The sequence below is a fragment of the Cavia porcellus genome, unplaced genomic scaffold (genome assembly GCF_034190915.1).
Source record: "Cavia porcellus strain 051 isolate PalLab524CR breed Dunkin Hartley unplaced genomic scaffold, mCavPor4.1 scaffold_14, whole genome shotgun sequence".
Classification (NCBI taxonomy): Eukaryota; Metazoa; Chordata; class Mammalia; order Rodentia; family Caviidae; genus Cavia; species Cavia porcellus.
In genome coordinates, this window is record NW_026947497.1 from 60,263,756 (window position 1) to 60,288,959 (window position 25,204).

Genomic DNA, 25,204 nt, shown 5'->3' on the forward strand with positions numbered 1-25,204 from the left:
CTTACACCTGCCCAGAACAGTGGGCATCCAAAACAACAAATCTAAAGCAAAACAAGAGCCAATGACTCAGAGCCCACGCTGGGCTCCTGCTCCTCCTGCCTCGGAGTGCTAGCCTTTTAATCACACAGCGTTGGGGATGTGGGAAAAGGCTTTGAGCTGCCTTCCCTTGTTTCAGAGACCCTGGCCCATCCCGTGTTTAGAGACCCACGCCTGTCCAGTTTTTCTATCCCCTCCAGCAGCCTCAGGTTCTCCCAGGCTGCCGGACGTGCACCCAGCAGTGTCTGTCATCCATGCATCCCACTGCCCCTGCTCAGCCCTTCAGGGCTGCACCTGTCTCCTCTCTGCTGCGGCTGCCCACCCTGGACCCTGGCAACCCCGTCCCAGCAGCAGAAAGGTCCCCAGCTCGCTTCCTGCCTCCGATCCCCAGGACTCTGCTCATCCCTGTCAGGAGCACAGTCCCAGCACCTGGGCACTGAGGGTTGGGTGAGGCATGTGGTGGTGCCCTGGGCTCCTGGCACACAGAGCTCCTGGCACACAACTATGGCTGTCCACAGCATGGCCATGGCAGCCACAACGTGCACAGCATTCCTCCTGGCCCACTGCCTGAGCCCAGCACCAGGGCACCCAGACCTGCCGGGGCCGCCCTGTCCCACGCCCCGCACCCACTGCATTGAGCTGCCCCGCCTCAGCATCTGTCTGCCTTCCACACTGAACCTGAGGTGGTGGGTGCAGCAGTGCAGGGCAGGATTGGTGGCTGCCCCTGCCCGCCCTGTCACCTCATAGCTTCCCCTCTGTACCCGTGATCCTGGGCAGCAAGTGGGGTTTCCGGAGACCAAGCTCCGTCCTGGTGAAGGCAGTGCCAGGCACTCATGGAGTCCAGTGAGGAGGATGCCAGGCCAACCTGCACTGTTCAGTCAGCTCGGCAGGGTGACAAGTATCCTCTGCCTCTCAGGAAACAGAACAGCAGAGGAGAGCAAAGTGCCTCCTCCGCCACGTGTATGAGTGCAAGTGTGAGAGGGGCGGTGTGAGCTTGCTCGCTCCCCTCCATTTAGAGCAGATGATTCTGAATGCTGAGGAGCTGACTGTGCTTCCTTTTGGGTATCTTTGTGCTGTCTTTGGGAAACCATAGTGATATTAGGCAATGCTAGATTCTAGTAGATTTCTTTCTTTTTAAAATGCTCCTATTTGCAGCCAGGTGTGGTGGCACACATCTGTAATCCCAGCTCTTGGGAGGCTGAGGCAGGAGGATTGCCACAAGTTTGAGGCCAAGCCTGAACACATAAAGCATTCGAGGTCAGCCTGGACTACATAGATCCTATCTCAAAAAAAACATTCCTTTTTGGCAAAGGAAAATTAAAAATAACTGGGAAATGAGGAATAGCATACTTTAACTTTCTTGGTAAAGAAAGTATTCTTCAAGACACCGGGCAGGCAAGACAGATGTGTGAAGAACACAGCCAGTCTCACCAAGAACGTGCACCCCTGCAAGAAGCTTACCCTGCCTGACCGCCCTGGTGGACCCGACACTCGGCTCTGTGGTTCCGGGGAGTCTCGGAGAGGCCTCTGCACATGCTGACCAGTGCCCTGCAGGGCCACCTTGTCTGCAGCTGCACCAGCCCCCAGCAGCTCTGGCACCATCACACCAGGGCTCTGGTCAATGAGACCAAGGCCTGGTATCTTCAGGTCCCTTCCTCCACTAAGAAATTAAGAAGTGACATTTTATAACTATATTGGTAAAAGTATCAATATGCTAATCCATGCACTGGAACACTGCTGGGAAGAGCCAGGATGCCCACGCACACACATACACAGGTATGTGTATGTGCATTGCACATGTGCTTATATGTGTGTGCAGACCCTGTGCCAGGCATCCACCATGCCCCTTGCAAGGCCCTGAGGTCAGTGCCCTGGCCACGCCCTCCCATCCCTCCACTGACGGGTGAGCTCCAGGCCACTGCTCACATCCACCAGCTCCCCCAGCCCCTGGCCCTTCAGTCTTGCAAGTCGGGAGCTCTGCCTTCTGCACAGTCCCTGCACATGCAGTTTCCTCCAAGCTCTGTCCACACAATGTTGTACCAGGACTCAGACACGGGAAAAGACAGCAGGGCCGGGACAGAGCCTGCCCTGCCCATGACACATAGCCCGTGCCCCTGGGCAGCCCAGCTGAGGCAGACGCCCGTATGCACACAGGAGCCCCCACCCTGGCCTCCAACTTCCAGGTCCCCACACAGGGTGGCGGGGCTGGAAGGAACATTCCTGCTACTACAGTGGAAATGAGTTGGCAGGTGTGGGGAGTGCCTCAGGAGAATTTTTAAGGCTCGTCAGTAAGTGCTGCCTGTCTGGTGTTTAAGGTGAAAATAGTTTTATCTTTAGAGATGTAAGGCACAGAATCTCCCCAGCAATATCTTGCATTCTGCACATCTTTGGAAAGCCGGTTATGAGGAGGTAGAAATGGAGCACAAATCCAAGCATCGTGCTTTAGAGAAAATATATGGGGCGGGTGAGAGAGCATGCTAAGGTCCAGAGGCAAAAAGCAAAGACACTCAGATCCCCACCACCACCACAATCCCTAAAGAGAAAAGGAGGGACATGGAGGGCTGTGCAGCACAGGGGCTGACCTGGCCTCTGTCTTGGGTCTGCTGGAGTGGCCATCAGCAGGGCCAGGCTGGAGTGCTGGCTCCTAGGGTCTGCCTGGGTCCTGTGGTCCGTGAGAGTCAGGCTGAACACAGGAGCCTTCGTAAGCTGCTCATCTCATGTGTGTGTGCATTACTGGGGCTTGAACCCAAGGCCTCCCACTGAACTGCAGCCCCAGCCCGTTTTTATTTTGAGGCAGGGGCTGGCTAGTTGCTGAGTTGCCCAGACTGGCTCCAACTTGCAGGCCACCTGCCTCAGCCTCCCGGAGTGCTGGGATTGCAGGTGTGCGTCACCACACCTGGCTTTGTGGGTCGTTTTGCTACTGATGAGCAAGTTCACCCTCAGGCCAAAAGGGTCGAGGGCTTCCAGTCTACACCAGAGAGCACCTGGCACTGCACCAAGGGTGAGAGTTCGATTTCAACTCCATCGCTTACAATGTGCAATGGATGCGATATCCCCATGGGACTGTGGCACAGGCCAAACCCTGCAGGTGAATATTTGGGCCTCCCAGGGGTCCATCAGGACCATGTGTGCCACAGCACACCCCATGGCGGAGAATCAGCATCTTCAGAGCTGCACACCCGCAGACAACTGAGTAGCCTATGTGACCATGTCCCTCTGATTGCTCAAAGGCAGGACTTTGTTCCTGGGGTTTAGCAGCCTTTTGAATTCCACTGTCCAGGTCCTGTAGCCACTGAGTCTTCGAGGCCAGCAGTCTTAGCCTCTGCCACCCCTGCTGCTACTGGTGTTCTCAGACCTCTGCTGCCTCAGCACTCCATCCGACTGCCACATGGCTACAGTCTGGTCAACTGGCTCTCTGCAGACACCGCACTAAGGTCACAAACCATGAGGCAGAAAGGATCCTCTGGAGCCAGGGCCTCCTGCCACATCTCTGTCTCCACCCACTTTTCATCTGAATCAGATGCTGCCGGTGCAAGCTTTGCATCAACGTAAGAGAAAGAGCCTTGGATCTTAACTCTGGGTGGGCTGGAAGCAGACATCCCCGTACGACTCAGCTGGCTCTGTGAGAAACCTCAGCTCTCTTCCTCCAGCCAGGCAAGCCCTATAAACTCAGAACCCATCCTCTCACAGCCAGCTGAACACCAGAACTCACTCTCTTGAGGCACCCACCTGCCCAGGTCCCAGCAAGCAGTGCCCTTGGATGCCAGGCCTCACAGCTCGAATTTCCCAGTGGAGATCAGAACCAAACTCCAGCCAGCAGAGATTGTCACACACATACTAAGTGCACACCTGTTTGCACATTTATGCACGCACCAGGGACCACTCTCCTCTCTTCTCCCTGCCAATCCCTGGTTGCTGTGGCCCTGGTCTTTGGTCTACAGGTGAGGCTGTGGCCTCTCCTCTCCCAGCAGCCAGGGTCCCCCTACTGCGACACCTAGGGTCCCAGCACGCACAGTGAACTCTCCAGCCTGCCGTCCACTCTACACTAGCTACAGCAGCGTATGCAGCCTGCTCCCCTCAGTTCGGATGTTGCTCTGGGGTGCAGAGTGAGGTGCCCCGCTCACAGGGCCATCCCCATCTGGTGTGCAGCCTCCAGCCCACTCTCCTGCTCCCCTGTGGATGGGCAGGGTGGTGACAACCGAGTGTTCCTTCGGGTCACATGCTGCTTGGCACCAAGGGCCCCTGCCGCTGCCCTCACTGTGGGACCTGTGTCTTCCTGGGTCTTCCTCCTTGCTGTCATCTGACTTTTGTCTGGAGCTGCTTGGTTATCACAGATTGATCAGGCCCGCAACCTCCCAAACAAGTGGATGGTGAAGGCTTAAATAAGAGACAAGTGGTATGATTTTAGGGCTCCAGGAGAATCAAAACCCTCAAGCAGAATTCAGGATTCTTTGGGGGCTGAGACAAAGAGATTCCCAGGGCGGCCCTTCAGACTTTGTGGTCCTCCAAACTTGCAGTAGAAGCCACTTGAGTAACATGTTTTGCAAAATTCCAGCCGCAGCGCAGTGAATGCATTGGATACCAAGGAAACGTGAGTTGAGAGGCACCGCATGGAGATGTCTCCTGAGACATCAGACCCAGACGCTCCCAACACCTTCAGTAGAAAGAAGGCCTGAGGGCCACAGCCAGCTTCCTGTTCATCAGCCCCATGGTGGAAGATGCGCAACTGTGGGAGGGGGGCTGGGACGCCAAGGGACCGTGAAGCCTGGTGCTCTGTGTCCCACGAACTTGAGCAGCCTCGGTCCTTGTGCCCTCTGCGCCTGCACTCCAGGGACCTCAGGCTCACCACGCTGCACATCCATCCCTACTCATGGCAGAAATTGGAGCAGGGTGGGGAGTGGGGAGCTGCAGGGTGAAGAGGTGAGGAAAGGCCAGGGCAGTGCAGGATGAGCACGGTGTCCACTGGGACACCTGACTCAGTGAGATTTGGTCTCAGTAGGGTGACACAGGGCACTCTGGGGCCAGAGGAAGGGGCTGGGACTGACAGTGCAGGGGAAGCAGAGCACTTTGAGCCCTCAGGGTGGAACTGCCCTCACCTGAGGGCACCTTGCCCCTTGGGACGTGGAGGGGCCGGCTCCTCCTCCTGGCTGCTCACCATCCCTCCTCGCGTGGGTGTCTATCAGGCTCCTGAGAGCACCGTGGTGACCAGGGTTCCCGTGTCATTGTTAATGTGCTGTTCTTGTCTTCTGTCCCCTTCTGTTGTCGGACCAAACAGAAGTATTCTGCTGTTTCTCTCTGCAACATCTCCACAGAAGTCCTGAAAGTCATCACTGCCACAGAGGAGCTGATCGCAGAGTCCACGGGGCCCTGGGAGCTCCCGCCGGTTGCCGCTGGCACAGAGGAGAGGACATTTCCTCTCGGGACCAACCAGGCAAGGCTGGAGGAGCAGCTGACCTCCCTGGAAGAGAACGTAAGGGGCAGATGTGGCCGGTGGGGGGGACGCATGCAGAGCCACGGCCGAGAACGCCACGGATGGCCGTAAAGTGGGAGGACATGCTGCCACGGCCACCCTACCAAACAGAGCTTGGGATGAGGGTTTGAGGCCAGCAGCTGAGAGGGACGTCCTCATGAAGGAGAAGGAGGGAGGCAGAGGAGGTCTGACCTAGCCAGCAGGGGCCTACGCGGCTGTGCCACAAGTGTCCCCAGAGGATGCTGCCTGCAGGGAGCAAGTGTAGCCACAGCCAGCACACAGGCGTGCAGGGTACAGCATCACTATCAGTTACATCTTCACTCGAGGCCACTGCAGAGAGTGCATGGGGCCCTGCACAGGCCGAGCATGCAGGCTCTGGGCCCTAGCCAGGAAATCTCAGTGCAAAGAGAAAACACTCCAGGGTGGGAAACCATCAGCGGATTGGGTGCCGAGGACAGAGCAGCCTCAGTCAGCATCTCGGAGAGCAGGCAGGAGGAGCCAGCAGACACCGAGGACCGTCACATGTCAAGGACAGGGACTCCACAGAGCCCGCCACATGGGGCTCTCGTGAAGAAGTGGCAGATGGACCAGGCAAGGCTCAGTGTTGGCTGGCAGTTAGCATGGAGGGCACAGGCCATGAAGAGGCTGCTCACACCCTGCAGGGCAGAGACAGGGGCCACACGCCTGCCATGTTCCCCCTCAAGATGCCCTAGACCACCCCGGCCCCCACACACCATAGTGGCAGGAAAGGTGCTCCCCACCCCCAAGCTCCACCCTTGTCAACCAGGCTCTCTGAGGATGGAGAGGTCCTGCCGCTCTGTCCCCAGCCTCATGGCCGAGGGTAGACCAGACGCTACCACCAGTCACGCTCCACCGTCCTAGCCTCGCCTAGGCCCCCTGGCCATCAAAAGGAAGATACCCACAATCATGTACACTGGAAGTAGCGTCTCTTTAATTTAACAAGGGCACATTTGTAGCATGCGGGGTTTGCACTCGCCTTGGGGAGCAGGCGCATGGGCTGACGCAGCCCCCCGCTCTTTCACCAGCCACTCCCCTGCTCACCCTCCACCCCGCCACCCGGAACCCCATCTCGTTCTTGCTTTCACTGTCACCTTAGCTGGTGTCTGTGACAGTGTTTACGGTCACCAAGGTTGGCAGCTTCCTACACATGGCGAGACTCTGCTCTGCTGACCTCCTCCCACCTCCTCACCCCGGCACTCAGTCTCTTGGATGCTTGCTTTCTGCAAGAGCTGTAGCTCCTCCTTGCCTTCTGTGTGTCCTTTGTTTTGCCCTTTGTCTTTACCTTGCTTTACTCACATGGGAAGCACCACATCCAGAAGAGCTTTTAAGCCTCTTCTCTTACTCCACTCAGCATTGTTTTTCCAGGTGCATCCATTTTCCCACGGTGCATCCTTGAATGTATCCTTCTTTATATCTGAGTAGTATTCCATTATGTACAAGTGCCACATTTTCTAAATTTGTTTGTCTGCTTCTGGGTGTGTAGACTGCATCCAAGACTGGGCTGTCATGAGCTGTGCCGCTCTAAAGGACGGTGTGTGTGTCACGGTAGTGTGATATCTTTAGCTCTTTGGGGAAGATGCCTAGAAGGTGAAGGGCTGCATCAAGCAGAATTTCTGGCTTCAGTTCTCTGACAGCTCTCCACACTGGTCTCCTCTCCCCACAACAGTGTGGCAGGGTTCCTTTTCACTGCAACCATGGCAGCTTGCATTATTCTTTGACATCTTGATGATTGCCGTTCCTACTGGTATAAGATGAGATCTCAGTGCTGCTTTAATTTGCATTTCTCCAGTAGCCAGACACGTTGAACAGTTTTTCATGTGTTTGTTGGCTATTTGTGCTTCTTTCTCGGAGAAGTGTCTGCTCATTTGAGCTGCCTATTTTTTACTGTTCATTTGTTTTGTGTGATCTAATTGTTTTTTATTTCTTTACATATTCTAAATGTAAGTCCTCTGAGGAGTAGCTAGCAAGATTTTTTTCCTATTCTTTAGGGTGTCTTTTCACTCTACTGATTGTTTCCACTGCTGGTGGAAGCTTTTTAATTTGTTATGACCCGATTCACTGCTTCTTGTGCAGCTGGGGCTCTGTTCAAAAAGTCCTTGCCTGCATCTGTGACTTCAAGTGTTTTACCTTTATAACCTTCAAGTAGATTCAGTATTTGTTTGTTATGGTTTGTGTCTGGACATCCCCCCAAGCCTCATGCAGTCGTGGAGGGGGCTGAATGGTTCATTGATTGGTTCATTGTCCAGCACTGGGATTGGTGGTGGGTGTGCTGCACCTGCCCAGGGGCTTACTAAAGGAGGGAAGGAGGTGTGCTTTTTCCTCTTTTGCCCTTTTATTCTTGTTGCATGCAGCCTCCATGAACATTGCCCCTCAGCCACGCCACCCTGCCTACAGCCAGCTGAGTATGGACTGAAACCTCCTAAACTATAAGAGAAATAAATCTTCCCATCCCTAATTTGGGGCATCAGGTATTTTGTCTGGACAATGAGGAAAAGTAACCAAGACACTGTTTTAATGTTTAGGTCTTTGATCCATTTTTATTTTAATTTAGTACATTGTGAGAGATAGGTCCAGATTCATTTTTTACAAATAAATAACCAGTTTTCAGGGTACTATTTGTTGAACAGGGTATCTTACCTAACTTTCCAATAAAAACTACAGTACTCTGACAAAGGATACTGAAGAAGACATCAGAAAAGAAAAAGATTTCCTGGATAAGCAGAGCCCGTACTGTCAAAATGGCCATTCTCTCAAAACTGATCCATATATTTGATGTAATCGCAATCAAAATACCAACAGAACTAGAGAAAAAAATCCCAAAATTTGTACAGAACCAGAAGAGACACAGAATAGCAAAAGCAGACTTGGAAAACAAGAGCAAAGCAGGAGGCATCAAGATATCAGACTTTGAGCTATACAACAAAGCTATAGTGACAAAAACAGCATGGTAAGGGCATGAAAACAGATGTGGAACAGAATTGAAGACACAGAAATGGTCCCAGACACATTCAGCTACTTGATCTTGCCGAAAGTGGCTCCATAGACACCATTCCATAGACATTGTTCATTCCTCTCTCCCCTGGGACAAGGGCAATTGAGGCTTTTGAGACTCTTGAGAAAGAAGAGAATGAAGGAGGTCCTGTTGGTGGCTGCACTTTGCCAAAATTCATGTTCCTCACTAAGCACAAGCTGGGCATTATGGCACATGCCAGTAATTATAGCACTCAGGAGGCTGAGGCAGGAGGATCACTGAAAGTTCAAGGCCAAGTTTAGGCTTCATAGCGGGTTCAAAGTCAACCTGAACTACATAGTGAGACCACTCAGAAATGAACGATAAATAAAACTAAGTTTAGGCCAGGTGGTCTGGGTCTCTCTGCCTCAGCTGCACCTTCAGGACCCTGCTCCTGCCCGGGGCCTCTGTAGTGCCAGCTCCTCTCCTGCCCAAGGAGGTTTTGCCCAGATGCAGGGCCTAGAAGGGCTGGGCCTGCAGGGCTGTGCGGGGAGGGTGGAGGAAAGGAGGGAGCTGCCTGAAGCCCCAGGTGAAGGGGCCCAGGCAGCTGGCTCTGTGGAGTCGGGACTTCTGGAAGCAAATTCTAATTAATGTGCTCACTTTTACTGTCTTCAGTCATTTCTGCGTAGTTTACACTCCTCGAAGGAATCTGAGGTACAGTTATTTCTGTGAAAGGCCTCAGAAGTCTCTTCCTTCCATTCATGGAAGGAAAAGCCTTCATTTTTCTTGGCGCTGGGATGGACCCCAGGGTCTTGTGCATGCAGAGCCACACCCAGCCTCAGGAAGAGGAGGAATGGTAACACCAAGACAGAGGTGGAGGGCTGGGTGTGAGAAAGGCCCCTCGTCCTGAGGAGGCATGCGGTTCCAGAGGGCTCAGTGCATTGGCACAGGGCAGGGCACAGGGGGCAAAAGGGCCTCCTGGTGGTGCACAGGAGGGAGGGTAGAAGAGGGTGGGACACATCCCGTGACTGCCCCCTTCACTGAGGCCCCACTTTCTTGTGGCTGAGTCTCCTTGTGGATTAGCACCTGTGATCCCGTCACCTCCCAAAGCCAGCAGCCAGCCTCACGGGGAGCTCTGCCCTCCAGACCACAGCAGCTTCTGAGAATTGTCCCGTACTAGGGGACAGGGAAGAGATACGGTCACCCCAGCATTGTCACCAGACATGCTCAACCCTTCTGTGTGGGAGCCCTGAGCCCTGCCCAACCCAGAAAGACACGAGACCTCCACATGTGTCCTGTGGAAGGTGACATCGATGGACGGAGCCCTTTACAAGGAAGGGTCCTTTCACCCCGAAAGTGAGGTCAGCAGTGCCTATAAACCCGGTCTTTGCATTCTAGACTCAAAAATTGAGGGTTTGGGAAATGAGTTTCCTCTCAGACAGAGTACGACAGCAGAGAAACCACATATGTTATATCCTAACTGAGAGGCCATAGTGGCCTCACCTCATGCACCGAGACCAGCCGGCACCTCTGCTTCCCCCTGCCCGGGGATGGGGAGTTAAATGCCTGAGCCGGGTCTCAGAGTCTCGTCCACCACTTTTCTGCTGGGCATGGTGACGTAGGCCGAGCTCACTGACCTCTCACTCAGGCTGTACCTCATGCTCACTGCCCCCAAGAGCCAGGGCCCAGCTGAGCAGCTGCCCCACCTCACCTGCCTGAGCTCCTGCAGTTTCAAGCTGCACGAGAAGCTGCCTCTCTGTGTCCTGGGCTCCTGTGGGTATGCAGTTGGGGCCTAGCAGGCTTCCCTGCCCTGCTACTGTCCCAGAGTGGAACCCGGCTGGGCGAGGCATAAGGTGAGCAGGTCCTCCCACAGCTCTGGTGCAGTGGTTTAATCAGAAGCTGCCCCAGTATCAGGCTGAAGGGGGTGCATCTCTGTCAGGGTCCAGGACGGAACAGGAACAGCACCTGACTCTGCCTCGGACAGGGCTCCTGGGGCCGGGACACTTGTGAAGAGAACACTCACACAGGAGTGTTCAGGGCCACAGAGCCCCCGCTCACACACCGCAGCCCGGTTCCATACCTGCTGCATGCCCTGGAGCTGCAGGCCATGGTCGCCTCCCCCACTGCCCCTGCCCACCCTTGTCCCCACTAGGGACAGGAAGGACAGGTGCACAGTGCAATGGGGCTCAGTCCTGGGCAGAGCTCATCTCTGGGGTTCAACCCCACCAGCGTTGGGCTGGGGAGGAGTGGGAAGAGCTGGTGTGTTAGGAGATGGTCACCTTGGATGGGCCAGAGAAGGGAGAGCACCCATCAGGACAGGCACACTGAAACTGCACCCCTCGAGGACGCAGAAGAGGCCCTGTGGGAGCTGTAACCCTGCAAGGAGCAGAGAAAAGCAATGCTCATAGCAGCGTTCGGCCCCTGCAGAGTTTTCTGTTAACAATACTGGGGACTGGACCCTGGGCGCTCCCATGGAGCTACATCTTCAGCCCTTTTTATTTATTCAGAGTCTCCCTGAGTTGCGAGTTGCCCAGCGAGGCTAGCCCTGCGGTCCTCCTACCTCAAGTACTGGGGTAGTGGACAAGTGCCACTGCCCCCAGCTCACTCCCCTGCCTTAGCCTCCTGCCAGCATCCTGCCCAGCTCATCAGCCACAGGCCAGGCGGCAAGGGGTCTACCTGCAGGCCAGGCCAGTGCGTCCCTTCTCCTCAAGACACTTTTGTCCCTCTCCCATGCAGAGATGCATGTAGCTGGCCATGTGGGCACCTGGGCTGGCCCGGGCTGCCCAGGGTGTAACTCAGGTCACAGCAACTGCCGGGCCAGGCGAGGGCCGTTACCTGGCGCTGCATAGGACGCTGAGGAGGCTTTGCAAAAACCACCTTCTGCCTCCCAACCCAATGTGTTTTAAGTGGGCGTGGAGACTCACACCTGCCACCCCAGCTCCCTGGGAGGCAGAGGCAGAAGTTCACACATTCAAGCCCAGCCTGGGCAGCCTAGTGATATGGTAAAACCCTGTCTCCCAGCCAGAAATATGGAATATGCTGCAGCGCGAAGGCCTTCACCAGTCTTCCAGTTCAAATTGCTTTATGTAATTTGCTCTCTGCTGGTCCATAGCTCTCAGAAAGTTACCCTGACTCAGATTTCACGAGTTTCTCCTAACATCTTATTCTTTCCTAAGGAAATATTTTCCTGCTCTAAATTTCAAGTTCATTTTAATCTCCTTAATTCATTTTAAACAAGCAAAAAGTCACGCATCAGAGATAATTTGTTCAAAATTTTATCTCAATTACTAAATAAATGCCAACCAAAACTTTCCCGGGAAGGCGCCCATTGGAGCTCTTCTCTTGTTTCCTTGTGTTCCTTTCTGTAAATCCCGGGCAGATTCATGCCTTCTGGAGCCCGTACTGTGTGCACCCAGGGGCTCACAACTCTTCCCTGCGAGGGCACGTCGGGAAGTGAGTGGCTGCATGTGAGGTGGTGCGTGGCAGCTCCCCAGTGGCCCCTCCTCCCTCGCTGCCTGTGACTCTGGCCTCTGCAGGACAGGACGCCCTTGCCCTGCGGGTGTGCACCTGAGCGGCTGCCTCTCTCCCCAGGTGTACCTGGCAGCAGGAACGGTGTACGGGCTGGAGGGTCAGCTCACCGAGCTAGAGGACGCCGCCCGCTGCATCCACAGCGGCACGCAGGACACTGAGCTGGCGGAGCTGGAGGACCAGGTGGCCTCGGCCGCTGCACAGGTGCACCATGCAGAGCTGCAGGTAAGGGCAGGCCCTGCCATCCATCACCCCCATGTGCTCCCTTCTATTCTGAGTGACAGTTTCCAGGACATACCTGCTTCTCCCGAAAACCCCGTGCAGTTTCCTCCCCGACATGTTACCTGCCGCACACTGAGGCCCTTTCTCTGGCCCTAGTCTGCCTGCTGTGGTCCAGAAGTCCCACAAGGATGAAGCCGAGCACAGGACTCCAGCGCCTCTCACCCGCCTGACACACAGTGGGGATGCTGTGTCCTTCTGGGGTAATCTAATACAGTGCTGCTGCCGCCGAGCATCCCCAGCAGAGTGGCAGCCTGCAAAAACCGGGCCAGGCCCTCACCTACCTCATCCACCAGATCTGACACCGTGTGACCCCTGGCTCTTCCCAAAGTAAAAATGACCACAAAAGGAAAAGGCTTTGAATCCATTCAGGACATCACAATACCCGGGACAGCCTAGCTAAAGACACTCAAGAAAAAGAACCCCAGAGCTGCTGTGGAGCAGCGAAGATGAGGGGATGAGGGTGCCCAAGGCACCAAGTGTGATGGCACCCACCTGTGATCCCAGCACTTGGAGGCTGAGGCAGGAGTATCCCTAGGAGTTCCAAGCCAACCTGAACTAACAGGGAACCAAACAAAACTAAAAAACTGTGCTGGAAGCAAGAAAGAGGATTGTGAGTGGGTTAGTCTCTGTGTACTTCCCATTTCTGTGCACCTCACATTTTAAAACTACATCTTTGGGATCACTTCTGAATAGAGACAATGATAACTGAAGAATTGTAGTTATAGTGATGATGTTAAACAGCTAAAAATCAGTCCTGGCCAGTGTCGTGCGTGCCCTAGACTGGGCTCATCAGATAGCCCTGTTTACTATTCACTATCAGCTAAAATAGCAAAAAAGCAACTTTCTTCAAAAATTACTTTCCATGAAAGTTGCCCAAAGTTTAGTAAATTTGTTGACATTATATAAAGTAGAATCCAATCATTTGTTTTCTGGTACATTGTACAGCAAAGAGTCCCAAATGGTTTAGCAGGAAATAATATTATTTATTATAATATGTGTATAGCAGAGCTTTATTGGTTTATTAGTTATTTCTGCTTCCAGGTTTTTCTAGGCTTACATTATTGGAGCCATAGTTTATGGCAGAAAGTTGTGGGTCTGTTTTCTCTGTGTTGGATGTGCCTGTAATTTCTAAGCATCCCAGCACTCTGGATAACACCAGTGTTCTGTGAAACTTACTTCCTGCCAGAAGTTCTTCCTGACAGTTTGCCTCATAATTCTGACGTAGCCTTCTCAGCAACCCTAGGAGGCGGCAATGTCTCAAATCCATTTTTCACCTGAGGAACGGAGGCGGCAGAAGGCAGTGCCACTTGCCTGAGGTGACTGCTGGCAGCCGTGGATCGGGATTTGACTAGTGTTCCCGGGAGGTGCCAGCCACCTGCAGCACCAGGCTAACCCAGGAGTGTGGACCTCTCCACCCCCCAGGTGTTGTCCAGTGGAAGCTCGTTCCCCACCCACGGCCGGGCAAAGAGCCCTGCAGGCATGGGGAGGAAGTGGACGCACCCAGTTGCTGGCAACCAAGATGCTGGCCTTGGAGTCACCTGGGGCCAACATGGCACAGCCCCTGCCTAGGGGCCAAGGATGGCACTGTGTGTGCAGGGTGGTTTCTGCCCAGCCTGTGAGGAGTCTTCCTGCGGCAGGAAAAGGGCTCACCTGAGTCTGGACCCTTAGCTTTGGAATGAGTACAGCCTGTGCCAAGCTGTTTGTTCCGACACCCAGGAGATGCAAAAGCTGACACCATGTCCCCCATCATCAAAGATCAGGCACACATCACAGGGGGTCATGGGTGGTAGGGGGTAGATAGATGGGTGGAGAGATAGATGATGGATAGATGACAGATGGATAGACAATCCTCAGTAGTCTCCTTGTTTCTCCTCTTTGTCCTGTGGACTAAAACTTGAAGAGCCAATGCGTTCTCACTCCAGAACCTGACACCTGACGGATGGGGGTGGGCAGCTCGCTCCCCCTCTGACCTTCCTCCTGAGCATGGCCCGGGTAGAACAGGGCAGTGAGTCCAAAGCAGTGGTGAGTGACTGGAGAAAGCTGGCCAGCAGCTTTCCTCAGAGCCTGCTGGGCACTGCTCTCCATAACCAGCAGAATGTGGCTGTCCACCTGAGGTCAGGTCCCCGAGAGGCCTAGGCCCTGGCCTCGCTTTGGATGGCTCCAGGGAGCTAAGCATGCGTCTTTCACCAGCTGCCTGTACCGTGGACTTCACCTCCTCTTCCTCCTCCTCCCCATTCTTGCCTTCCTCCTCCTCCTCTTCTGACCGAGATGTCCCCTCTTGGTATGGAAGAATCTCCCACTTGCACTGGCCCTTCAAGCTGTCTCAGTGCACCTTGTCTTAGTCACTTTCTGGTGGCTGGATCCCAATGCCTGACACTCACAACTTATTTTGGCTCACATTGGCTGACTCCAGGCAGGAAGCCACAGCAGAAGGGCCTGGTGGCCAGGAAGCAGAGGGAAGGGGAGCAGGAGGGAAATGCACCCTTCCAGGCTCCAGCCCAGTGATCCCTCTTCCCACCAGACCCTGCCTCCTAACTTCATGTCACTGTACCTGCATTGTCCAGTATCCTTGGGACACATGAAGCTCCCTTGGACATCTGGGTCTCCAGCTCCGAGACTCTGCCCAGTGGATGCTCAGCAGCCATCCCAGGGTTAGCATTAGTGGTGGGAGCAGGTGGTGGCACTCGCACCCGCAGCTGTCGTGGGGTCCCAGCAGCGGTGTGCCCCGCCTCCCCCATGACCATGTGGTCCTTGTCTTGCCTCTTGAGCTCCACCCTGCATGGTGCCAGTTGGTGGCAAGACCCTGAGGACACAACAGAGCAGCAGGAGCCACCCCGGGTCCTCACCTTGTGCCTCAAGTCTCCATGAGACAGCTCTATGGGGTCATGCTGCGGCCTGAGGGCCTCACACACTCAAAGCACTGAGCTGGTACATGCACTGGTGTCTCTCCCAGGACCAAGAACCAGGCTGCCCTGGGCCTGCCCTCTGTGCCATCCACGATGGACTGTGGAAGCTGCATGGACTCGTTAATGCCCTGCCAGGTCTCAGATGAGGACACGATGCCCAGAGGGAGAAGGCAGCTTCTTGAGACCACTCATTGAGAAATGGATTTAAATTGGGGCTCCCAAGCCACACCCCAATCTCTGAAGCTGCAGGTGTGGGCACAGAGTCTGGAAGCAGAAGGCAGCAGGTGTGGATCACAGACGTCCTCACGCCCGACCCCAGGATGCTGAGCACAGCATGCATGTCACTCCACATCATCCCAATAATGAAGTGATGGAGGCCGAGTTCTGTGCTGGAGAAGAGCTTCCCACGGCTCGCAGATGCAGCCTGAAGCCCAGAGCTTCCCATGGCTCAAGGACACAGTCCAAAGCCCATGCCTGTACTGCATGCTCCATGTGGCCTGTGGAGGGTATGCCATGTAGATGACACTGCAAGGGTGAGCCTGCACAAAGGCCCAGATAGTGCCAACTGGATGCCACATCATTGAGTCTCCTGGTGGTCTGCGTGACAGCTCCTGGCCCCATGTGGCAGTGTGAGCAGCATGGAACCCAAGGAGATGGAGCCTCACGGGGTTCCCTGGGTGGCAAGGACAGCTACCCTCAGAAGGATCAGGCTATTCTCATGAGCCTAGAGCCCATGACCACAGGAGGTGGCTAAGAAAAGAAAGAGCCACCTCCAGTCCTCATTGGCTGCCCTGGGCTGTCCTGCTCCCTTGACATTGGGACATCCCTATGACATGACTGGGATACAGGCATTGGCTCCAGAACTTCCAGCACTGTGGGCCGAGGAAGCCCCTTGAGAGCCCAGCTGGACAGTGGCATCGTCCCCAGGATGAGAATGACAGTCCTCAGGGAATAAACCAGGCACTGGGAGAGCTGCCATACTTCCTGCCAGGGTAGCGCCCCATTACCTGACAGAGTTCCCCTGCCTCCAGCACCTCCAGGAAACCTCAGACCTTAGCTGTAGCACCCCTCATGGCTCCCGCACCCCATGTGACCTCCACGACCTCTGGCTTCCCCTTACCCAGCATACTCTGACAAGGTTGTTGGCCTGCACTAGAGCCACCAAAGACGAATCAAGTTTTCCAAGGACAGTGTCATCTTTTTCCACCTGCTCGAGTCAGAAGATGAAGAAGCACAGACTTGCTCTTTGTGAATCCCTAATGCTTTTACCCAAGATCCTGCGCCTACACATCTTCCCTGCTGACCCTGTCTTTCTGTCGCCTTCAGATTTCGGATATCGAGAGCCGGATTTCAGCCTTGACCATTGCAGGCTTGAACATAGCGCCTTGCGTGCGCTTCACGAGGAAGCAGGAGCAGAAGCGAAGGAGTCAGGTGAGTGGTCCCTCGCTCCCAGTTAGGAACCTCAGGCCCAGAGAGTCACAGGGTACAGGGTTTCTGGCTGACAGAAGCACACTGACCACCGTGTTGTTTGCAGGTGCAGACCATAGACAGCTCCAGGCAGCAGAGGAGAAAGCTGCCTGCCCCGCCAGTGAGAGGTGAGCACCCAGCATGACCTCAGGCTACCAAAGAGCTGGACCGGAGAGATGAGTCTGGGAGCAGAGAGAAGGGCATTCACACCCAGCACTGTCCTTGCCCATCTTGGGGACCAGGGACCCCAGCAGCAAGCCCTGGGACAAGAACAGCAGTGGCTGCAGCTTGCTTGGGAGGGACAGAGAGAAATGATGCAGGGAAAGGGAAGACACTAAGCTGATGCAGAGTACTGTAACTCAGGGTTCTGCTCCGGGAGCAAAACCCTCATGGGAGCCTTGGGAGACAGAGTGGGCTGCATCTCCAGGGGGGGCCCAGGGTTTGACCTTCAGCCCAGCCTTCTCCAGCTGAGGTCACTGCCTGGACCTTCTCACCCTGTTGGCATGGCAGCTGCCAGGGACAGGAGGACAGGACACCAGGAAGGGTCTCCTTTATCTGAGGATGCTGTCAACCATGTCCTGAAATTCAGGAGCCAAGTGATGATGACACCAAATATAAACTTTAGATTCCCAGCCTGGAGGGAATCTCGGGCTGTGGTTTGAGCCTTGGTCTCACCATCTGGCGTTCAGAGGTATTTATTGAATGCTTATATTCTGCAAAACCCTACATGTGCAGTTCAAGTCACCTAGCTCCACCGTCCCCACTCCAAAGCCCTTGTCCATGTGGGTCCACCACGGTCAGGCATTGTAAAGGCCATATGAGCTATGGCGTCTGGGCCACATCTGGTCATCAGGCACAAGCACCCCGTGGCAGCAAAGTCAGAGAATTTTCACTGTGCCATGATGGGCAGGGACTTCATGGGACCTCAGATCATTCCAGTCAGGGTTTGCAATTAGATGCTTTAGCTCCAGACAAAAGTGTACAGTTTGAGGCACCTTTATAGTTCCACACTGCAAATAATTCATAGACTCTGAGCTATCTTTGCTCAGAAAGCTACCAACTGTGCCTTGATATGTTTAGTACCCATCATAAAAGTAAACACAAAATAAAAAGGACTTACAGTCATCCCATGCACAAGGGTAAGATAACTAGTCCAGATCAAGAGTGTGGCCCACTCTCTTCCTCACAGGTCTGAATGCCTGGTTATACTTATTCCCATTTGTTTCTCTTTAGCTGAAAACACTGAAGCATGCTCGGTGACCACGGTGAAAACATTCAACCGCAACTTCATTCTCCAAGGCCCGGCCAGCAGACCAGCAGAGAGCAGCCCACAGGACCTGACGGTAAATACCGCCTCTGTCTCTCACTGTTGACGGCACTCTGGCAGGCTCTCAGCCCCTCTGTGCGGCCCCTACTGGCCCCGAGGAGCTCCCTCTCCTCCGGCTCATGGTCTGTTGGGTTTGGTGTGGTCAGCAGCCAGAATGGGCCCCTTCATGGTTCTGTCAGTCTCTGCCATGTGGATGTAGCCTCAATTTCCAGCTTTTAGAACCCAGGTTTGATAAACAAGAAACGAAAAATGTTCACAGGGACATAGGTCTGGTGTGAGAGCATTTATTCTGTCTTCTGTGCATACTCACTGTCTTGAGTTTCTGTCCAGTTCTCTGTCCTCCTGGAAAGGGGCAGCAGCTGCACCTCAGCATGGTAAAGTGGGAGACAGCAGTGATTCACACAAGCCAGGGTCACAGGAGCGACTGAGACACAGCAGGGGTGTAGGAGAGAAGGGCAGGGTTTCAGCCAGCAGCTAGGAGGACATACAGGACTAAGCAAAGCAACGAAAGGAGAAAAAGCAGGATGCTGCTTTCAAGTGACGTAGGCTCAAGCCAGGCAGTGTTCCGGGGAGGCCGGAGCCTTTTCCTTCTGAACAGGGAGCCGAGCTGCTGGCTGCGTCTGCCCTGGTGCAGTGGCACCGTTCACCATGTGAGACTAAGTCCTTTCAGCCTCGGGCAGCACCAGAAATAAACACTAGGCAGAGCACCGAGTAGTGTAATTATTAAACTTCAATTAAAATGTCTATCCGACTATGCTTCACAGATCATCCACTTTCTAAGCTCAGTGGATCATTTATAAAAATTGATTTTATCCTGCTCCCACAGGAAAGCTCAGTGTATTCCCAAACGCAGACTGCATAGATCCCTTTCCAGTGACCACAGTGCCGAAAGGTACCCTGTGCACAGGGGGGCTCAGGACAGTGCTCGTGTTGCCCGCAGGAGCCAGTGCTGGAGTCCGCTGGGATGTACTGATGCCATGGAGCACACTGCCATGACCACTGCCCGGCCCACACGACAGTGCCTTGACCAACAGCCATGAACCCTCGGGGGTCCACCGGGGAGAGGCCCAGGAGGCCGCGGTGACAGAGACCCAGGCCGCCGTGGACCCAGGCAGCCGCCCTGCTCACTTGGCCTCTGGCTCCAAATCCAGCCCAGCACCAGCGCTGGCCTCCCCATCCGCTTCGCTGCTGTGTTGTCCTCGGGATGCTCTTTGCTTCGTCACTTCAGTTCAGCCGGATGCTGTGTCAGCACGGTCCCATGGGAAACTGTTGAGGGGAGGGAGGCGGGCACTGTCACCTAACATCACCAGTGCTCACTGACCTGCCACAGACGGCTGGGCTAACAAATGCCAGGGAAGCGAGGTGGGCCCTGCGCCAAGCCCCGGGCACAGGTGACATGGGGCCTGCCCTCAGCCATCCCTGCAAGGCTGGGAGTGCCACAGGGCTTGCTTTGCTGCTCCTGGTTGCAGCTGGGAGTGAGGGGCCAACTCGCCTGGGCCAGCCCGGGCCCATGCAAAACATGTCACGCTGCAGCTTGAGTTCTTCTGGAGGCTGGGGCCAGGGTTCGAGGATAGTCACCATCACTTCCTCCTTGGGCCCTGTCTGGAGTCACCATAGCTGTGACCACACCAGAAAGAGGGCTGGGTAAACAACATAGGACCAAGATGACAACAGCTTGTCCTCAAGAATTTAGGTCCCAATTAATAGTCAGCAAGGCAGCAAAATGGCCTTCAAGACAAAGGTGGGAAAAGGAGAAAGAGCCTTCAAAAAGCATGCACTTCGGGAGAAGCAAGGACAGTGTAACCAACAGGCCCACAAGAGGACGGCTGTGGTCTATCTGCAGCGGCTCAGATGCCTGTGGATGGAGAGGGAGTGTCACTCAGCTAAGTGGGTGTTGGACACATTTTTTAAATGCTTGCCCCTGATAGATTGTGACTCTAGAGAAGGAAGAGGAGGGGTAAAGGAGTAGGGAGACAGCGCTTATCGGGTGTGGCCAGGAAGAGGCAGCCTTCTCACTTTGATCCTTAACCCTCTGCTGTAGGCAAACCCACTTCTCAGATTTGAAAACCAAAGCCCAGAGAGGTCAGTGTTTTCCAGTGTCACACCCATAGGCTCAGTGAGTGGCAGGAATGCCTCACAGAAGCCAGGCTTTGTTTCCAGACCCTGTTCCTTTCCCTTCTCTGCGTCCCCAGACCTGAGCTGCTGCCAGCTCGTGTGTGAAATTCACTGCAGGCCGGCTCTGCTGGTCTGCGAATGTGTCTTGCTCACGCTCTGTGTGTGTGTGTGTGTGTGTGTGTGTGCACCAGCCGAAGCCATGCCTTTGAACAAGTAAACTTCGGCTTTTTGTTCTGTTGGTGTGTTTCAAAGCAAAACGAAACAAAAAAACTAATTTTAAAAACACAACAACAAAAAAGATTTTACTTCCAAATAGAACGTTTTCTTTAAGAGGCATGAAAAGCAACTATTGTTGTGTTACAGTGTTAAAATACTCAGTTTTCTTGACAAAAAAAAAATGTGTACTGTGTAAGCCTTGCAAAAAAAAAAAAAGAAGAAGAAGCCTGCTCTATGGCATTTGAATTTTTATAAAGGCTTCCTTGTGCCAAATAAGTGCAAAGATTTAATTTACTATTTAACAACCATAAGCATACGTTATAGTTCCAGAAGAATTATTTTGTCATCAAGTGATCTTTAGTGTCAATATTTATATTTAGATTAATTTTTATAAATGAAAATATTTTAGAGGTTTAAGAAAATAAGGACAGTAGGACAGTATCTCTGATGCCTTCTAAGTGTCATGCTTGCCTTCACGTTATGTGCACTGTCAACAGAAATGATGAAGAAGTAAAGTCATTTATGAAAACAGCCTGTGTGAGAGCTCTGTGGTGGACGGAGGGATGTAGATGGAGGAGGAAGCCCGAGGGCTCTTGGACCAGCTTCGCACTCTCCTTTTCTCAGATGATCTACTTTCCTGGCTTCTCCAATTTCCTGGGGTCCACATTGCTCTGTTGGCTTCACACTCATAGTTTCATGCTCTGTCCTCTCAGGAGCACACTGCCTGGCCTCCCAGGTCTTCTGAAATCTGAACAGAAGCCTTCCTGACCCCCAAACTCTGACATTCTGGATGTCTGTAAAACTGGCACCACATGGATAATGACAAGGTCTGCTGCCAGCTGGAGCAGTAGCCAGGCCCCCTTGAATTATAGCTGTAAAGGCCTGTGAATGCCTGAATGGACAAGCACTGTGAACAAGATCCTGGGAAACAAATTCCCTATATCGTTCTGGAGCACAGTGCCCTGGGACTGTCTTCTCCAAGCTATCATTCACTTTTGCTGTGATGTTTGATTTTGATTCTCAACACAAAACTGGCTAAAAAAAAAAAAGCCCCAAACAGTATACATGCCACAGCCTCAACATTGGGCTGCCTTGATATTTCTTTTGCCAAATTAGTCTATCCCCTTTGATCTCAGTTCCCAACAACTTCTCAGTACAAGAGCAAAACATAAACAAATTTTCTGACAGAACAAAGCCCATGTGACCTGCTGATAGAATCCTTGTAGCCAGCTGAAACTTCCTGAGCCTGGCCTTTACTGCTTGCATATCTAGAAGCATTCTGGTCTTCTGAGCTCCAACTAGAATCCCCTATCACGCTCTGCTTACAGCATTCTAGGGCTTCTCCAATATGCATCTCCAATGTTTCCAAACTTCTCCCATGATCCTGTTCCAAAGGTTTCTAAGCCCCTTGGACATGTATAGTCCCAAAAACAATCCCACTCCTGGCCCCAAAATCTATCTTTGTCACCATGAAAGATAAACTCTTTGAATTCATGACATCAAAGTTGCCAGGACAGCAACATTCATGAGAGAGGACTTCCAGAAGTGCTTCAGAAAATTACAAGAATGATGAATAAGGATGTTTGAAGTCAAGGGGAGACATTTGAGGAAGATTAATAGTACTATTTGCTTTACTATAATCCATTTTTAAATTTTTATCATACTATATGTATCAGGGAAACAGTCCTGAGATGGAGCTGGTAAATAGCACAGTCCCATCCAGAACCAACACACCCCTAAACACACCATTTGGTTTCTCAAAACTAGTTGAAAATGTCTTAATTATTAAGCAGTACTGATCTCCCACTCTTGGCATGAAAGCAAGTCCCTCTTAGTAATGTCCACAGCCCTCCTCTGTCCATTGGCTACCACTCCAATGTATTCAGAATTTAGTTCAACTGTAAACTGGTCTCTCTCCTCCATAGCTTGAGTAAAGTCAGTTTTGCCATTTTTAACAAATGTACAGTATAATTTCTATTTGAAAATCCCTGAGAAGGAAAGCGAAATTTGTCAATATAAATCCTTTTGTACCACTTGAATTTTGAATCATAGAAACATATTACCTTTTCAACAATGTATATCAAATATATAAATTAGTTTTTAAAAGTAAATAGAAAAAGGAAAATGTATGCTTGATCCTCAATAGTTTATGAAGTACTAAGTAAATATAACACAGCTTCAACAATTAAAGTATCTGTCTTAGATACCAACAATGTGAAAACTAGTGAGGCCAGTTTTCAGAAGATCCAGCTAGGTTGCAGATGGCTTTCAGACTTTAACTCTTGCATTTGACCTATCAAGGTGCGATGGCTAATTTGTCTTGCCCACTTGCTGTACCAGACCCTTATGATCCAACTGCTGGATGCAGCCTTTCTGTGCTCTAGATGAAAAATCAAAAGAGAAAGACCAGGAAGAAAAGACCAAAAGTATGGCTGTCACAATCAACAATGCTTTGAGCACACCCATGTTATCCATGGGAAAACCCAAGGCCAATCAGAGAAAGAGTTCCTGCATTAAATGCAATAAAATTGGACAGTGGGAACATGAATGTACCAAGCCACTGCCCGGGTCATACTCATGTATCGGGGACCCTGACTCAGGGCACCGGAGTATTGACTGTTCCCAGCCTCAGAACAAGCAAGGCCAGCCAAAACCCTCATCTCCCGCTCTGATGAAGAGGACTGAAAGGGGCCAAGGCCAGATCCCATGGGCAAGCAAATTCAGTTACTCTTTCTTAACTTATTTCTCTGGAAAACCCACCTGTAGACTGGTGGCCATAATCAGGATCCAAGAGATTCCTAGTCAGAGCTTCCTTACACCTGCTCTGACTGTCAATTAAAGGTCAAATGTTCAACTGTGAGTTTTAATTGTCACACCGTCCTACTCTCTTACTAGGGAGAATTACCGGTAAAATTAGGGTAAGTTCTCTAATCTTGGCAAAAGCTTTGGGAGTAGAATTCTATCTCCACTCTGCATAGAGACCTAGGTAGTCTGGAAAGGGGAAGAGAAGCAAGCAGATCTTAAAGTGAACTCTGGCAAAATTTCGACTACAGACTCAGATCTTGGCTCTGCTTCTTGCCAGTGCCTCTCATGAGGATTCAAAACACCTCAAAATCTTGGCTAAATAGTCCAAGATGGCACATGAGGGACCTTTTCTCTCTTAAAACCACAGTAGAAGGGCCCCTTTGCAGTGACCCTTGCCACACTGACAGTGGTGAAAGTGGCAGAGATAGAGAGCTGGATTAAAACTAGCCCCAGCTGGACTGTCTGGGGAAAACACTGTCCAAAAGAAGACAGCTGCTGCTGAGGCTCCCTGGAAGACTTGAAGCTCCTCTCCAAAGAGCAAAGTCCCACTTCTGCTCAGGCAGATAAGTAGACTCACTAGTGATCCTATCCAAAACAGCTCTCAAGGGCACTGTATGGAGACTTCTGTCTCTTAGTAGAACCATAAGAGACAGAATGTGGGTGGTCCTGCTAGGGTTACAGCCTCAGGCTCTTGGCAGTTTATCTACAACCCACTTTGCCACACTTTGCCCAACTCAGGGGCCCAAGGGAGACTTCTGAGGGTGAGGTCCCCAGGTTAAAGAATGCACATGTGCAAGACATCAGCAGCAACATCATGCAGTGTGGAGCAGAGCACAAGAGCCAAAGCGAGGGCCACCTGCATCTCTGTTGGACGAGTCTTATACAGGTTGTTATATCATGTTTACAATCTCACACAGTGCTATACCAAACTAGCACATGCACCTTTACCTGTGCTAAGTCATGGTTACATAACTGTATCCCACTGTGCACCTGCGCTAGAGAAGTGAGGGTCACGTCCTCAGGAGTCCTTAGATCCCCTGAACTTCGAAGCTATCTGAGTGGTCGCCTACAACATGGAATTCTCTACTTACCTATCCCTCATAGTCCACCTTGCAAGACAGACCAAAAAAAATCCTCACCCACTCCTTCTCATACTTAGGCTCTGTTCCCTCACTCTAATAGTAAAGTTTGTCCGCTCAAGTCTTCAGACAATGATCCAGGCTACAGCAATGTCTCTCCTGACAAATTCACCAGGCTTCCTTGCACTGGACAGGTGGCTCAGCGGCTCTTCACACACAGGCACTGACTGCTTTATCACTGTCTGCTGACAGGTGTTTTGTTTTGTTTTTGTTTTTCCTTTCTTCCACCTAGCTGGTGAGCCACAATAGCCTGAGCGATTTGAAGGGCACACCATCCCCAGTCGGTGGAGTCTATAGCCCATCTCATCCAGAAGAAGCTAAACAAATGCCACACGAATTAGAGGAATTTACATCTCTGGGGAAATGAGGCAGATTAGTGCATGGCCAGTCAGCTGGGCAAGTGAGCGTGAACCACAGTCATAGAGATACGAGACACCACAGTAGGGAAAAAAGTTTCCCATACCCTGCACCTGAGGCCAATCAGAAAATATGTCTTTAATTCTGCTGACATGGGATCAAACAGGTTTTTGATAGGACAGCCTCGATCTGACGTCACCTAAGTAGTGGGGGACACAAAAGATGGCCACAGACCAGACTTCTTGTCCTACCTCTAATAAAAACAAAACCTTGCTAAAAAATGTAAGGTTCTGTCTTTAAAGAATAAGGAATGTATAGTATGGGATGAGGCAGGTACTATTTTCTTAAAATAATGGTTTACTAGGGGCTGGGGATTTAGTTCAGCGGCATAAGTGCCTGCCTTGCAAGCAGGCAGTCATGAGTTCGATCCCTGGTACTGATAAAAAGGAAAAAGACAAAAAAAAAAAAAAATGGTTTACTAGTCATTTGTCAACCTTACCTCTCTATGAAAGGAATTATGAGGCTCCCACTGAAGAAAAGCACAGTTTTCACAGCCACAATTTTTATATGTATTTTAGGGTAAAA

The 25,204-nt window shown here is 52.2% G+C and overlaps 1 protein-coding gene across 4 annotated transcripts in view; it reads left to right on the forward strand.

Moving 5' to 3' along the window:
• Myrip (myosin VIIA and Rab interacting protein) overlaps positions 1–20,849 on the forward strand; it is a 153,040-nt gene extending 132,191 nt beyond the window's left edge. For 3 of the 4 annotated variants that reach the window (XM_063260950.1, XM_013160340.3, XM_013160341.3), the window contains exons 12-17: positions 5,312–5,506; positions 12,069–12,230; positions 16,520–16,624; positions 16,728–16,788; positions 17,894–18,003; positions 18,814–20,849. In XM_063260950.1, the coding sequence (XP_063117020.1) occupies positions 5,312–5,506; positions 12,069–12,230; positions 16,520–16,624; positions 16,728–16,788; positions 17,894–18,003; positions 18,814–18,849 (669 nt within the window). In that variant the 3' untranslated portion in view covers positions 18,850–20,849. The remainder of the gene's footprint in view (positions 1–5,311; positions 5,507–12,068; positions 12,231–16,519; positions 16,625–16,727; positions 16,789–17,893; positions 18,004–18,813) is intronic. The other variant, XM_003476997.5, reaches the window with a different exon arrangement.
• Positions 20,850–25,204: the final 4,355 nt, after the last annotated feature.